Consider the following 17,529-nt stretch of genomic DNA (forward strand, 5'->3'; position numbering starts at 1 on the left):
TTTGGCCAGTAAAGCTGTTTTAGTCCAGCATTCTCCACCACCGACAACTCAACATACAGCTACAGATAGACGGCTGTTAGCCGTCTCTGCTTATCAACATAATTTTCTGGAACCAGAAGTTGGAAAATAATACTTGAAAAGTATAGTTACTATTATCTATGTAATAAATGGATAATTCTATGAGGTACCACAAGTACAATGACCAGAGGGAGTAAATCTAGCTAGTAACACTAAATAATAATCTATCCCATGTGAGTTGGATTACTAAAATGCTAATTATTCAAATAGTAATTGAGCTGCAATCAGAGAAAATATCTCTAACATCATTGTCACTGCAAATGCAGCGCTTTTCAGCAACTTTTTTTTGTGTACAGAATGTGGCTGGTGTACTGTGTGATTGTGATTAAATTATTTTTTTCCATTTGGAGGGAATTGTCCTTTTTTGGCATGAATTTCAAACACACATTCTTTTTATTTAATTTTTTTCATTATAAACAATATATAACTCAAACAATAGTAATTAATACCCAGACTTGCTAGTGCAAAAAAAAGAAATAAAAATAAAAAAATAAATAAATTAAGCTTTTTCCTTTGGACCAGCCAGTTGTCATTGAGTATTTACATTAGGTTATATGCCATCTTATTAAACTGTGTGACATGCATACTTTGACCTAAATAACGTGACATACTAACTTGAACTTGAATAATGCTGCGTTTAAGTGCATTAAGCTGACAGAACATTAGCTATTGTTCACCCATCTTCCATCATTGTCAGTGATCACATTGACTTGTCCCTGCCTGAGGAGAATGTGCCCTTCTTAGTGTTCTAATCTGCCAGTGTTAGGCATGTTATGTGCTTGACCACAGGGTCATATGTGGCAGCTCACATACTGCCTGCATCAACACAATGGGAACCAGTGGAAGAAAAATCAATGTATCTGACAAACTCAGTTGTTCCAATCCAATACTGCCAAATGGGGACCTTTGTATTCCCCCTCTTTGAAAATCTTTTAAAATCACCATCAGTGCAACGACTTTGGCCTGACCTTTTGAATTTTGCTTACCAGTGCAGAGACCAAAGTATATATCTGTAATCCCTCTAGAACTGTGACAAAATCCACCTTGCCTTTGTGACACATTGCAAATTAAATCTTTTCATGATGTTTCAAAGCGAACATGCTGCAATGTAAAAAATGTTTCAAATAAATGTTTTCTCCAACTCGAAGAGGGATGGTAGGTAGAGCAGAGCAAAGTGGCATCACTACCACCCCATAGTACACTGAATTCAGTTTACAAAAACAGTCAACTTCATAGATGGTGCTCCGGGGCTGTGGCATTCTTCAGCCTGTGCCAAGAAAGTAAACCGGCAAACCCTTAGAGATTAGAAGTAGTGTGTATGTTCCCTTCAACATTCCACTGAGGATTACTTTGCTTTTTAGCTCCTGCTTTGCATCCAGCTGAGTTGAAGTGCTCCCTGTTGAAGGGATGCTGGAGGCAACAGCTCTGCAGCATGCTGAAGAGGGCAGGGAAAAGGAAGGGCTAGAAGGCAGAAGTACTCTAATACTGTCAGAAATGATCCATATCACTGCCTGGCACCCCTTTGCTCCAGCCACCTCAGCTCATTATGATCGTCATCCGGAAACACCAACCAAATTCTACTAATGAGTGTTTGATCAACACGGCGTGCTGTTGCAGAAGAAGACAGGCAACCTGTTCATGACTCATTTTCTCTCCCCCCCTTCTCTGTCTCTCTATACCTTTCTCTCTTCTACTTTTGTCTACATTTTCTCTCCTTCCCACTCCCTCAAGACAGAGAAGAACAAAGGGAGAGGCAGAAGAAAAGCAATATAACCTCTTGGCCCTTATCTGCAGAGCACACCAGAGCATGTCTGGCCTCAGACACAGCTTTGCCTGTCCTTTGAAGGAGCTCATCTCCCTTTGATTTCAGCCAAATGGTTTAGCACAGTGACAGATGCTCAACTTTCCATCTGCCACTCTGACACATATCTCTTTAATGTTGTTGAATGTAACTGACTTTGTTTGGACTGTCTGTCTGGTTGTCTAAGGCCGTGACATGGGAGCTGATGTGAGAGCTAATGTAAGAGATTGTGACTAAAACCTTGGGTTGAAACAGATAAAGGAACGGCTTTCTTCTTTTCATCTTTTTACATTTTTTCTTTTTACATCAGCATCTTTTACATTAATTTAATGCTGCGGAATAAGGGTGATTTAATAAGGAGTCTTTATGCTCGCCATCATTTTACCTTGGCAATAGTTTTTTAAAATAGGCTGCAGACAGCATAAAAACTCAAGCTAAACCAAGGTCATGGAGGGTAGACTTTTTATGAGAGGAAACTAGAATGACTAAGAGAGGAATATATTGGAGAGCAAATTTGATTCAGGAGGGAGCAGATGACATAGCAAACCTCTTTAAGACAATTTTATGATTAAAGGTAAGCTTGAGGGACACATTTCTTCCCAAATAATAAACGGTAAAACATTTTTTATTATTTTTTCTTTGGTGTGGTTTGTGTTTGAGATCTTTTACTTTCAATGTAAGTTTTTGCTAGTATTTGACAATAATACTAATGATGTGGTGGATGTCTTTGTGTCATTGATGTCATTTACTTTTTCTGTTTCACACAGTCTTGATTTATGCTTGCCATCAAAACTCTGGGATAGAGTAGGCGGCACAGAAAGACTTACGCTAATGGCTTCGACACCTGTTTCACTGTCAGAACATCAGAATCCTGCAACACAGGGCAAAGGTGATGAAGTGGGAGGAGTGATTGACGACATGGATGGATAGATGAATGGTACTAGTACTACAGTGGCATGACTTTGACACCAAGCTGCTCTCTGAATTAGTTCACTTTAAAGAAAAAGGCTGCAGGAACCTGCTTTGGGCTTTGTTTTTGCTGAAGTTTATTTTTATTTGTCTAGAATCTGCTTTTTACATGCAAAGTTGTGCTCTGCTCGCCATAAGAGTATGGTACAGAGCAGGGAGAAGGCAGCACACACGTAAATCTCGTCCAAATTTAATATCAGTTGCTAGGTGACTGAAAATAAATCCAGAAAGTAAGTTGTTGTTCCTGCTATAGAAATGGATGCTGGATGTATCTGTCAAGGACAGCTCCAGTATTACTGTTACCTATGACAAGGAGGAGGTGAGCAGCAGCTAAGAGGGTATGGGTTCATATCATCAGGGCAAGACAGCAGTTTGGAGAGCTCAGGTTTGTCCAGAAACTGCATTTGTACACTGACTTCTTCAGTGTCTACTTTACACTGAGTATGGAGAAATAAGACAACCTGTTGGGTACACTTGCACTGAGAAAAATAAAAAATGTGAGCTAGTTTCAGAAAGCTGATCAATAGGTTTCCTCTAACTGGATGTGTTAAGGGCTTCCTCTTCCACTTTCTCCTTGATCCCTGACATGATCATCTTTGTGTCTCATTCTTATCAGTTTCTATCACAGAGCAAATGATCTTTTCAGAATGTCTCTGTATATGTCAATGTTTCCTCATCTTGTATGCCATGCTAGGAACCAAGTTTGGATTAGAAAGCTTTCTTTTTCATTTAAGTAAGACTAGAGAAGGCGTTTGTGCAATGTGTGCAGCGGATTTATACAAGCTGTGTGTCCTGGAAAACTACTAGCAGTGATATAGTCTTCAGTATGCTTTCCCCTAGTTTAATTTATATAAAGGTCAAACTTCAGACCATGCCAGGCTTTGGTCTCTGCATGGCGTCTCTGTGAACAAATCTCCATCATAATTTTTAACAGATGGCCTTGTAGGTACTAAGGCTAGTTTCCTGGAACAAAAATAAGACCAAGGACCTGGGGTTCATTCTGCAATACATACAAATCACCTAGATAATGTTCTTCAATGTTAAACAATATTCCCATATCACATATCTTTGGCTATGTGCAGACAACTTATCTCCCCATGCCTGCCTCCACTCCTCAGGGATATGTCAGTCCCGTGCTACCTGTGACACATGTGTATGTCTCTGTAATGTAGTGCGATGCAAGTATAGACCAACCTTTCTGGGTAGTACATCAACTAGAATGAAGGTTGTTTTTTGGTGATTAAAATAGGGAGAATAGCTATTGTAGACAATTTATCCTTAACAGCAAAAGTGACAGTTGCTGCTTATACAGAGTTTGGTGTTTCATGTGTTATTTAATATTTACTTGGATGTTTCCCAGAATGTGATGTGAAGTTAAAGTTGTTAAAACGTCAAAGATGAAGAAAATAGGAGTACTGATTGTTGAATAGCTAGAAAGGCAAATCAAAACTCTGTTTAACTGCAATTGACAGAGGATTTTCTAAGACATTGCTCAGCAATACATGTTTAAATATGATCTTTATGTAGAGCAAAAGAAAACTGTTTTTTCTTGCTTTTTCTCACAAAATTCATATACACATAAGCATCAACCTTATCAAAACCTGAAACATCAAAACCTGAAACAAAGGGCCTGGTGTTCAGTTTTAACTGGACCTTTTGGCTAAAATGACTTCAGGTTTGACTAATGAACAAGTCAAACCTGATGTGCAAGAGAATAAAAATCCTTCAGTCAGTAACACAAACCAGTTTTAACAAAACTTTGTCAAATATCTCACAAAATACAAAATGAACAAACTTTGCAAAACTTTAAAACCATTTCTTTACCAACTTTTAATCACTTATTATGAGAAGATTTGTCTTTTATTCCAGTGTTGGCCGTCAGTTATTAAAAGCAGTTAATTTATAAAAATGCAGTTGCCAATGCTTCACTTGATATTGTTGGATTGGAAGAGAAAAAAACCCTCCTGTTATGTTCACTGGATTAGAGAAGTAATGTTGGGATTGGCTTTAGAAAAAAATATGTGTACAGTACATGGGTTGGAGGATAGAAATTTCAAAACCTGTTTGCATTTCTTATCTCATATCAAGAGTTTAGCTTCTGTCTAACCCGCTGTCTTTATTTTTATTTTTCTTATATTCTGATTACGCGCTAGTCTTTTTAAGATTCCAGAGTGTTGGTGTTAGGTCTGTAGTAGTCAGACAGAGTGGTATGTATGTGTTTTTTTGGGTGGGTGAATGGGTTTGTTTGTACCATCTGGATGGGAAAAAAGCCTGATAATTTATGCAAATGCATGTTAACATGAAAACATTTTATAAAGTTGGAAAAAAATAAAATCAAAGCAGTTTCTGACAGATGTAGTTTTAATTAATGCATAGATGTCTGACTAATATGAAAAATAGAATAACTTTGAGATTATTTACAAAATACCCTTATAAAAAAATGAAGACCCCTGTCTAACATCATGCTGCTGTCCATGTTGGCAGATGAAAGGTAATCCAAACTTGCCACCTCAGTAATGGCGGTCCTGCAAGATGGTGCAACACACAAAACGGCTGCCGGGTTTGTCTGTACAACCCAAACTTAGCCAAACTTTTGTCATGTTCAAACTGTAAATGGTTGAAATAAACCAAGTATTCATCCTTAAACTATGCTATTTTTAACGAAATAAAAAAAAAAGTGAAAGTGTTGTTATTCATAACATGGGAAAAATTTTGCATGCCGCTGTGAACCCTTATATGAATACACAAATGTGCCCATATTCACTACTTGAATTAAATAAAAAAAATACAAACTACGAAGTAGTCCTATGCATCGTGATAAACAAGTCAACAACAACAACAAAAAAATTTTTAATTTCTTTTTTTTCCCCATAGTTTGTTGGGGCAGCAGTAATTGTTTGTGTCATTGTTGTTTGACAAGTGGTTTAGATGTCATTTCATGGTAAAGGTATCAAAATGTGATTAAGTGATGCTTCAAATCAGTCTTTTTTTTGTGTTGCATATCTAAATATCTCAATAGCTGATAAAGATGCCTTCGAGATGTTTACATCCACAGGTTTTTAATAAAATATAGTGTAGTTGCTGGGACATATATTCTAGCAAACACCGGAGCATAACTGGTTAAAGCAACCAATATGTTTGTCTTTTATTGAATATATGTGTGCTCAGATGGTATTAGTGGAAATTCATATGTTTTAGATCTGATGAACTTGAGTCAAATGCAGTGAATTTTTCTTTTCTAAGCTTAGCCTCATGGGCTCAGTACATCTGGTTTCCCATTCACTAAACAAGTAGCCAGCAAGTATATTTTCCTCTTTTACCATGCAGTCTGATTCACTGTGTGCCATCATCTCAACTGTGTTTGGTGATATGAATCAGCCAATAGGGCTCTGTAAGCACAAGGCTGCCCTGCTGCCTGGCTGATAAGTGGGCCACACAGAGAAGGTGGAAAATACTCAGGGCATTCTCTTGCTCCTTCTCTTTTTCTCACTCAAACAGCTCCTCTTTCATTTATACTCCTCCCTTCACACTCCCACCTTAAACTAGTCTTTCACATCCTGTTAACATCTCCCTGTGTCTATGCTTTTCTTTTAAGTCACAGGGTTAAACTGGAGAAGACAGAAAACAGTGGGGTGCTCTTCAATGCTTGCTCTGCTTTTTGAAGTTCCTCTTTAAAGTTATCCCTTTTGCACATGGTTCAATTGTAGGTGGTTGTCACCTGTTTCATCCCTGTGTCTTTGTAGTGACACAAGGTGTGTAGTGTCGTCTTTACCTAGAGATGTCGTCATTTTTCATTACAAACACCTATACTCCTGTGCATGCGTGCATGATATACTTAATAAAAAAGCCAGAGAATCAGTGGCAATTGTAAAGTACACCTCCACAGTCCTGTGAGCTCTGAACAAAAGACTCTTGTTACCTTTCATCAGTCTGGTTTTCCTGTCCAGTGAGAGCTCTTTACTTATTTGTTCTCATCCAACCTTGTCTCACAACACAGCTAATTTCTGCACATAATACAACTCACTGGAAGACACGTCTTGCAGTTTGGTCATGAGAAATTAATGGAGTGCTGCACAAATATTGCAGATATGTTCTTCTGAAAGGAATCAGTCTGTGTTTTGCCCTGCAGAAAGAATGAGTTAGCAAAAATGTCCTGTCTAGTAATATGGCCATAAAGCAATGATTCCCTAGCAGTCAGGATTTTCACAACAAAACAGTCTAGTATGTGGCCAGCATGCAGACAGCTTGCAGCAGAAAATTCCCTGTAAAATAAATAAATAAATAAACAAATAAACAAATAAAAAAACTAATTTTGTTGCCTGTCGGCTGATCTTATCATCAGTGCCTCGGCCTTTCTGTTCTGTCCTTGGGAAAGACGGCCTTCTGTACGGAGCTAGAGTTCAATAACTTCTCAACCGCAAAAAGGAGTGAAATGCAGAGCGAGGGAGCAAGCAAGTAGGTGCCTACCTCTTTTGCTGCCTCAGTAAACAGGTGATACAATGCACCCATGTGCAGTGGCTCCCTTGTCCCTTTACAAATGAGAGGCAACAAAATGCTCTCCTGCTCTCACAGGAAGGCAGAGGGTTGATAGAAATAGATAGGAATGAGGATGGAAGAACTGCAGGGGTGATGACTATGCAAGGTTGGCATTGGACTATGAGACCTTCACCAGACATTTTCTAAGGAGGAGATGTTTGGACATGTTTTAGGTTGGTTAAATGAAAGCACAGAGGTGAGGAGATAAAAGAGAAAGAGTGCTGGAGTTGAAAAGGGCTGGGTAATGAAAGTTGATGGTAATACCTCTCTAAGCTGGCTCACAGACAGTGCAGATGGCATGAAAATGTGGACCAATACGACTCCATACAGCAAGTTTTGCAGTGCAAACATCATACAGGAAACCATCATCATCATCAACAACACATAATGCTCCTCAGTATTAGTATGGCCTTCTTTTGAAATTGACAGGATTTACAAACTTTATCATGATTAAGAAATCAATAACAATATCAATAAGAATAATAAGCCGAAGGCCCAGGCACTGCGATGGATTGCTTAAGCTGCAGCAGCCCAGTCGTGCTAAGCTCACCCTTAGAAGTGATGAGCTGCACCTATTGTCTGCCCCTTCTCCCCGTTCCTCTCACATCCTCTATCCCACTTTCCCTTATTTACCATCCTGGGACTCGAAATCCCCTTTGTCTCTTTTTCATTCCAGTTCTTTCAAGTTTCTTCATTTTTCTATCTCATGTTCTACCTTTGTCCTCCTGTTTCTTATTGCTTCCCTTGTGTTGTCCTCTGCGTTTTGACTTCTTCACTTTAATGTGTGTGTCAACATCAAGCAGGAAAGCCATGAAAGTGCCATACTAATAAGGTTAGAGGGAGCATCTCTGTTTCTCACGGTGACACCTTTATAAATGGCAGGAGCACAAGACCCTGCTGGTGTTCAATCACCTCTGCAGAGGGGCTAACCTATGGGGAGCTAAGGATGTGTGGTGTGAGGGAGTGTGAACGTGCACGAGCGCATGTTTACACGTTTCTTCCTCCGTGGATTTTACAGCAACCAGGTTTACGGTTGATCTAGTTGGCGCGGACAACAACATTAGTGAGGAAACAGATCTGGAGGCAGAGTGAAGATGAAGGAGAAAAATGACAGCCTGAAGCTCTCCTGACCAGTTCTGCCTTGTTATGACTCCCTGATGTGTGCACCAGGGGCACTTATTGCGTTGCAGCACCTCTCTATCTGTTCTGTTGTCTGTTGTCCCACAGGCTCACTTTGTGGCAATCACTGTGGACTGTTACCCACTTGAACACACATTTCTCTGATTTTTTTCTGCTCTGTGTTTATACCAAACTTTTGGATTAGACAGGAGTGTATCATGCTGATGGGAAATTATTTTTCAGAATAATTTTGACATAGATTCAATATTTTTTTATCCAAGACTTAAATATCATATTCCTGACAACATGGATAAAGGAAAGCTGTGAAACTGAGATGATATCGTTGAAGAAACAATGATAGACAAAGCTAGTGGCTGCTTGAAATTTCAGTAGATTTTCTCTCAGCATGCACACCCGAATGTCATAAATGGCAGAACAGGACCAGGCAGTTCATTGGAATAGCATCAGGAAGCTGGTGGGTGATAATCTCCCCACAACCCCATTCTTATTGCAGTTCTTCTTAAGCTGCAGCCCATATCAGGAGGGAAGGAAGGGACTTCCATATTTAGGTTTTTTTAGCATGTAAGAAGACAGTAAAATATGCCATTGTGCATATACATACATGACTGTTGGTGCATATCACCTGTCAGTGGTGGTGACTGGAAGGAAAACACAGAGAAAGCTATGAAGCTTGAAACACTTCATCTTTGAACACAGGCTGCTGAAATGCAGTGTCATCATTCCTGACCATAAAAGCTACTCAGCAAGTCAATGTAGTCTGACTTCATTCTCTCCTCCCTGCCCAGTCGGAGCTATTTTTAGCCGCCCTGTGCAGCGTGACTCAACCGCCATCATAGCTACCTGGATATGAGGGCTTTGTCACTCCTGCAAGCTGGAGCAGCCCTGATCTCACAGGCTTTACAGTTTCCTGCTTCCACAGCTACAACTGCAAAACGCCTCCTGATAGTGCAAAACGCCTGATGATAGGAATAAACAGAAACAGACTATATAGATTAAAAAGAAAGAACAGTAGTGATGTGATTAAATAAAAGAGCATTTCAATGTTAATTTGAGAAGGAGAAGAAGATAGTAATGTAGTCATTTCACACTTTACTACGCAAGTTAAAGTTAAAACAGTTCAAGCAAATACAGATTAATTAGACTGAATGAAAGAAAAACTGAAGAATCCATCCTTTTAGTGTTGCACTATTAATGTGACTGCGGAAAACACTTGATTATTAAAAACAGCAGAAAACAACAGAAGTTAAGACACGTTTTAAGAAGTGATAACAGGAATACATGTTTGTTGTGATGAATTTCTTTTAGACTACTACAGTAGCTGAGAATGCAAAGTTCATTTTTTGCATTTTACATGCATTGTTAGTCACAGACGTTTTGTTTTGTTTGTCTTTCTCCTGCAGGTATACCAACCTGTACTTATTAATTCAGCATAATATTGTTCAGTATTTCCCAGCATAGCAAACAAATACTCCAAACGGATTCATTTTAAATGACTGGGCTGCAATAAAATGGTGCATTAGGGTTGTTTAAATGTAGTGAGTGCTCTGAGAGACTCACTTAGGAGTCTTTCATAATAATTTTTCCTCCTTTGCTTTTTCTCTTTTGGCTTGTTGTCCTGGCACTGCAACATGTCTCACATGTAGCTTTAACTTTGATCCATGTTACATCATTCCTTGGTGACAGTTTTACGGAGATGCATTTGTGGTTGTAAAACCTTTTTTTTTTTTATCAGAATTGTTTTTGAATTATGTAAGAAACAGGCAACACTTGTGAGTGATGTAACATATGTGTAAATACAAACAAATTGGAGTAACATCATAGTAGTAGGCTAAAACATTTTAAAGTCTCCCAAGTTGAACACCAACATTAGGCAGTCCTGCCAAAGATAACACATCAAAGTCCCAATCTGCTGTGCTTGTGGGCTGCTGTGGCAAAATTTTGCTTCTCAATGGGAGGTAATCTGAGGATTAATGACAGCAACACATCTGCCTGTCATGTGGCAGCGTGACACAGATGGCAGGCAATGCACATGAGGGTTGATGGCAAGTAGAAGACTGGCTCCAGCATTCTGTCATTTGTCCACTACAAAATGTTGGTGTAAAGCTCTAATATTTTCAATTTAACTCGAGTGCATGAGTGGTTACCACTTTAGTGGTCTTAGTACTGATGATGACACTGTTTCTATGAGGCTTAGTTTGGGTAAACATTTAATGCTATTAAAACGTCTTCTTTTATATAATCTTTGTATTATATTTTATGATATTAATTGCATTTATTTGAATGCAGTAACAATATTTTATTTGTCCCACAGAAGGTATTACAATAGAGGATTTCTTTTTTCTTTTTTTTTTTTAATCTTAAAATTGTCTCTTTTGTGTTGCATTGCATTTTCTTAGATTTGTTGGATGTGCAACACCATCAGTGGCCTCCACAACAGTTGCAGCAGGGACTGAGGTGGATGTGATAGGAGTCCCATTGGCTTCAGTAGCACAGTAATAGCACATATCCAATATGGAGGCAGAGAAAAGATGATCCTAACAATGCCTCCAGCAGTGCCTCTGGCTACAGGGCCAACACACAAGCACACACACACAAGCACACATTATCTGTGTTTTCCCTTCCTTAGAGGAGCAGAGGAGCACATGTGTCTCCCTGAATTACTTTGAAGAAAAGGCAGTGGGAGTGATTCTGTTTTTGCTGGAGAAAAACATTCAGTTTTGATTTCATAAAACAAGATTTTTACTAGCTGTATATGTTTTATTTTTATTTTCTCTATTTTGCTCTTTTTTTAATGACCATTTCTCCTTTTGTGTCTGGCCAGGTGGCCGGCCCCCCAACTACAGGTGTTTTTCAGGAGCGGCCAGCCAAATCAAGCTTCTTTCGCAAGTGCTACAACAGAGGCGACCTCCCAGTTAAGGTGGACTTCAACAAAAGAGGCACAGGCATCGCATGGAAGGTAAGACGACCACTCTGTAGTAAGACCTGACACCTGATGCTTATGGTTTTTAAAATCTGCTTAAGGCTCGAGTGATAGATTTGTCATCAGGGACGGCTGCGTACCAGAATAACCTCCTGAGACCTGGGGGAAAAAAAGTTTATCTTCTTTAATCTTTTTATGACAATTCAAGTATTGTGGTCACAAGAAACATATCGCAACATTTTTTTTTTTTCAAAAACAATGTTTATTAATTTTTATGGACTGTCCCTTGTAGGGGACATCGGGTCTTGCTTAATACACATTGTAATGGTACAATTATAATAGTGAATAAATTAATTTTTGTATGGATTTCTTTTTAAAAAATCCTTTCATTTAATGACCATTCAACAGGATTGAGACAGTAAATGAAGAAACTACAATGAATTCTCTGGTTCTGGGTACCAGGGACATTTCTCTCTGAACTTTACAACTGTAATTTGGCAACCTCATATGTTTTTCTGACAACCATTTTAGCTGGATCTCTTCTTTGTTTTTGCACCTTGGTGTCATCTGACATCTTTGGTTTGCACAGTGGAGGGATTTGATTCTTCATAATGGTCCATGTTCCCATTTTTACACACTGTAATACTAATGAACTTCCCAACCTTAGCTTACACATTGTTCCTGGTCATAACATACAATTGTTATTATCCCCTTTATCCTGGCTCAGAATCAGGTTCAGGGTCAGACTTGTCCTTCGAGTGTTGATCTTCCCCCACTATCTCCACTTCATCTAGCTCATCTTCAGACAGCTCTAGGTCTGAATCTCCCTCCACAATTCTTTGTAAAATCCTCTCCACCTCACTTAGCCCTCTGCTCCCTGATGTAACAGAAATAGTTAGCAATTCCTGATGTCCACCACGAAGGACATCACATAAAAGTTGTGTTTTTAAAGGATTAAAATTGCTGTGTCTTTCAAAAAATCTTGGTAATTTGAAGTAAAGATTTTCATACTAAATAAAAAACTTGATTTTTATTAACAGGAACAAGATATCTGTGAAAAATTGTTGACTTGTCTCTGGTTGTTGTAAAACATGAGAATTAAAATTCCCTCCATTTTGAAAAGACCTGTGCTGTGTTGGCCACACCCCCACAACAGGGGCATCAGAAGAGAGTTCAAGATGTTTTCTTAAAGGAAAAGTAGCAATCACATACATACTATAAACAATGCTTGACTTAGAGGTCTGAGACTCATGTCCTGCACAGAGGACAAAAATGAATTGTCGGATGGTGTAAATACCCTCAGTAAATAACCTTAGGAAACAAACACAAAGCGAATGGAACGTAATTAAAAGCTTTTAAAGAAAATGTCAAGCAGGGGATGTAAATAAATATCCCAGAAAAAATGGAAGAACTTTTAATTTCCTCTTTAACATAACTGAGTTAAAAAGTTTGCACAGCTTCCTGTTTGCAATCACACTTGCTGTCAAGTAGATGGGGTTAAATCTGAAGACTTGATAAGTGTTACGCTAACGCCGTTTATTCGTCATCATTAAAGACTTGACTAAGGTTATGTTGACAGTTTCTCACATAATTACAGGTAAAATGTGTGCTGTTCTCCTGTAGGAGGCAGTGTAGATTAGCTTTCTTAAAACCTCATAGCACAAATCACAGAACATCAATCACATAATGTAGAGAAACTCGGGGCAGCAACAGCATTACACGGAGTAATTGTGTATGTATTTGTATTTATTTATTTGTGAGTGTTTCATTACCCAACAGAGCCATTACTGTATTCTCCTGACTGAAAGTGTGTGTGGGATGGATGCTTTTTTTCTAATCACTGTATTCTTTTATTTAACCTCCCAATATACTGAAAGCTATTCTGTAACTTCATAACTGTCATGCAGCAACTACTCATAATGACATTTATTCATAGTAAGCAACGGTAAATTAATCAAGCAAATTATTCCCCTTTCCTCTTTTTTTTCCACTTCAAAGGAAGAAAGGAAAGTGAGTGAGCTCTTCCTAGTTAACTGTCTGTCTTCAGGTGAAAACACTGTAAAGTATCTCCTTTTGCATGAATTATTTATGGAAAATGTTCAAATGAATCTTTGCAATTGCAAAAAATAATGGATTTCTTTTGTGCTCAGACCATGAAAAAGCACGCTGCAAATAGGATGTGGTGTATGAAATTGTTGCTGTCATATCAAGTGCTTCTGTTATGCTTCCTGATTTTCCGCCAATGCTTGCACAGAGCCGTGTCCGTTGTAAATTCCCTGGAAAAAGGAAAGTTTATTACACAAGCTGTGCCTGTGGCCTTGCACTTTGACTCTGAACAAGTGTCTTTGTAATGTTTTTTGCTTAAATAAAGCAGTATCTTAGTATTCCTAATTAACTCGTCCTGTTTAAAGCTGTCCAAATAGAAACGGTTGACACTTTCTATGTGCTCTTACACGTGAGTCTAGTGTAACAGAAAGTGTAACTGTGATTGGAGTAAGTGGAGAGGGGCTGCTGCATGTTTGCACTGAGCTGCCCTCGGGGCACAGGTTCAAGACAGCAGCTCAGGATCAATCCCAGTCTGAGAGCTCAGCCTTCAAGCAAATATAGTCTGTGGGAAGTAAGAAAAAGAGAGTCTTTGTGAGAGAAATAAATTGTGTGTTGATTTAGTTTGTGGGTTGAGTACAAAAGTATACAGAGTGTGTGCTTGTATCTTTATGTGCATATAGTATACATGTGTATCTGACTATGTGAAGATAAGTGTGTATTCAGGTCAGGAGTTCAGGTTTTCTCCTACAAAGAAGCTTGATTTCCTCAGCAAAGCACCGAACATCCACTGCAACACACTCCCTAAATTGACCATGAAATAGACTAACAGGCCTCATATTTAGTAGTCTGTCCAATCAATATTGGCATCTCCTCTGTGCAGGTGCATAGGAAGTCCCTTTTCCTTTTTAAAATTACATGGTCTGACCCGCAGGGAGAACAGCATGTTTGTCTGGCTTCTCTGTGACTCATCAGCTACATTATATTTTAGCGTTTTTCCTCTTGCATTGTAGTTGCCCAGTAAATAGGCAGATGCTTTCTTTTAAAATCTAGTGGAAAGTCAGATTAAATAAAGTCTGGGGAAATTTTTTTTTTACCTCCGGCATCTTTTAGGTTACAGTGAGGTGCCATGGTTAGGACTGGTCTGTTGGGTGAAGCGTAGAGCTGTCAACCTGAAATGTATCACGTTATAACGTGATATGTTTTGTGGTTAAAATTTGAATATAGACTGTATTAATCTTTTAAAAGAAACTGTGCCTGTAGTAGATCAGAGAAATATCTAATTTATCAAATGGGATTAAGCTCTACTTCATACCAGGCTGAGGCAAGTAGCCACTGGTTCATGTTAAACTAAAGCAACACACACACAGACATACACACGCACCGTCTCACTGCGCGCAGGCATGTGACGTAGCATACGGTAGAACAATTAATCATTGACAGATGAACAGAAATGTTTCTGCTTGACGACAATAATCTCTATGAAATGTATTTTACTCCAATATTTCTAGGTCGCAACAACATCTGTCTATAGTCCTTTGTGATTAATCTTCTTACAATTAAAATATCACATTGTAACGTGATGTGTTTCAAATTTTTACAATAAACTATCACTTTAAATTGTGATAAGGTCCCAGTTCTTTTTTATTAGGGTGTCAGGACTACACTTCTGTAGTTTCATTATATGCACTGCTCCAAAACATAAATGGCGCACTTAAATATCTCATCTTAGGTCAAGAATGTAAAATTGCAGTTGAAAATCTTTATTCATTCCATAGTGGAATGTGTTGAGAACAAAATAACATAAGAATGATCAATGGAAATCAGAATATTTAACCTATGGAGGTTTGGATTCAAAATCATACTCAAAATAAAAATGGAAAGATTAGATATCAGGCTGGCCCAACTTCTGTGGAAATTACTCAAGACTATTCAAAATGAGGTTTAGTGGTGTGTATGGCCTCCACGTGCCTTTATGCACTCCCTACAACATCTGGGTATGGTCCTGATGAAATGATGGATGTTCTCCTGAGGGATCTCTTCATAGACCTGGATCAGGGCATCAGTCAGCCCCTGGACAGTCTGTGGTGCGACATGGCGGTGGTGATTGGAACCAGAAATGATGTCCCAGTGGTGCTCGATTGGATTCAGGTCTGGTGTACGGGCAGGCCAGTCCATAGCATCAATGCCTTTGTCATGTAGGAACTGCTGACACACTCTGTCCTCATGAGGTCGAGCATTGTCCTGCATCAGAAGGAAGTCCCACTGCAGCAGCATATGGTCTGACAATGGGTCTGAAGATCTCATCCTGGTACCTAATGTTAGTCAAGGTACCTCTGGTAAGTACATGAAGGTCTGTGTGGCCCTCCAAGGATATGCCTCTACAGACCATCACTGAGCCACTGCCAAACCGGTCCTGCTGGAGGATGTTGCAGGCAGCAGAACATTCTCCACGGTGTCTCCAGATTCTCTTACATCTGTCGCATGTGCTCAGTGTGAACCTGCTCTCATCCGTGATGAGTGCAGGGTGCCAATGACAGATCTACCAATCCTAGTGTTCTTTAGCAAATGCCAGTCAGGCTGCATAGTTTTGGGCTGTGAGCATAGGCACAATTTGTCGATGTTGGGCCCTCATTCCACCCTCATAGAGTCTGTTTCTGACAGTTTGAGCAGTAATATGCACATTAGTGTGCCGTTGGAGGTCATTTTGTAGGGCTCTGGCAGTGTACCAGTGTACCTCCTGCTCCTCCTGTTCCTCCTTGCAAAAAGAAGCAGACAATGGTTCTACTGCTCTTCTAGTTGGTCAAAATACATGATTAAGAGGATTTTTTAAAATATTATTCTACACACTGTTCTACTCACAGTACTTTCACAGTCAAAAAATGGACAAAAAATGCTTATTTTTGTCATTTATTTGATTCTATTACCTTGATTAATTGATATTGTTTCACAGGGAAACACACGTGTGAAATAAGAAAACATTTTCCAGTCGAAGTATTTAATGTTTCCCAACATCTTTTAAAATATGTTTTATAAATAGAAGGGTTTTATCTTTATTTTTTATTTTTTATTTATTTATTTTTTTTGTTGGCTAATTACATTTTACTTCACAGTACCACAAATATTTGTTGCCCTGCACTGCAGAGTGACTGGAGCATTAAGCAAATTTCCACATTATACTTGCCACTTTCAGTGGAAGATGGCAGGCTAACCTGGTTTATGTTTAATTTACAATGCGTAAAAGCAGAGCTGTTTTGACAGTTAGATAAGAAACAGTTGGCTACATACTTAGAAGCTAAAACAGGTAAATTTCTGTATTTGTTTACATATTTACATTACTGATAAAAATAAATAGTTAAGAGTTTTGTGTCCTTATTGTTAGATGTAAGGCCAGTAGTTACTCATGCTTTAGTTTTAGTAGTTCAAATTCTGTTTCCTACAAAACTAAATGCATTCATTTAAAGCCACTTAAATTTCTCTACTTAATGGTAGACAGGTAGTTTAGGATTGGATTGCTGTTGCTGCTAAGAGGACTATTCTTCATATAAAAACAACATAAAGACAGTCTCCTCTCAAGGGTTAGATGCTTTTCAGCTCCCAAGAGGATGCTACTATGTGTTTCTAGCATGATCCTGCATCTGCATTCTGTTATAGAAATATTGTTGAATATTTAAATTGGTGTTGAAGAAAATCTGTGGTATACATGTAACGTGTAATTAAACTATAGGCCTGGGGCCATGGAGTCTTGTGAATATGAGTGGGTTTGGTGGTCTATGTTTAGATTTTTAATCTGTATTTTAGTCTATATGCACAGAGGGGAAAATGCAAGGGAACTAAATGTCAAGGGCAAGTTGAAAAAGGGAAGGTTGGATCTGAAAGGTAATTTGGTTCTCCAGAGGTAAAAGCCTCAGCTGGAATGGGGTGCTCAGGTAAAAGCTTTACACGTATGGGGAACATGTGCGGCAGGTAGATAAGAGAGACTCAAGCGAGTTACTATCCTTGTGTATTTGTGTTTGTTTGGCTGCGCGATTTTGCGCTTGGG

The 17,529-nt window shown here is 38.8% G+C and overlaps 1 protein-coding gene across 4 annotated transcripts in view; it reads left to right on the top strand.

Annotated features, from left to right (window-relative positions):
- The window catches only part of pacrg (PARK2 co-regulated), a 140,277-nt gene that overhangs the window by 11,169 nt on the left and 111,579 nt on the right, over positions 1-17,529 (top strand). For all 4 annotated transcript variants that reach the window (XR_006008665.1, XR_006008666.1, XM_041971745.1 and 1 more), the window contains exon 2: positions 11,346-11,480. Coding sequence is in view for 2 of the 4 variants with exons in the window: in XM_041971745.1 (XP_041827679.1) it covers positions 11,346-11,480 (135 nt within the window). In the remaining 2 variants the exon portion in view is untranslated. The remainder of the gene's footprint in view (positions 1-11,345; positions 11,481-17,529) is intronic.

This window comes from Melanotaenia boesemani, chromosome 20 (genome assembly GCF_017639745.1).
Source record: "Melanotaenia boesemani isolate fMelBoe1 chromosome 20, fMelBoe1.pri, whole genome shotgun sequence".
Classification (NCBI taxonomy): Eukaryota; Metazoa; Chordata; class Actinopteri; order Atheriniformes; family Melanotaeniidae; genus Melanotaenia; species Melanotaenia boesemani.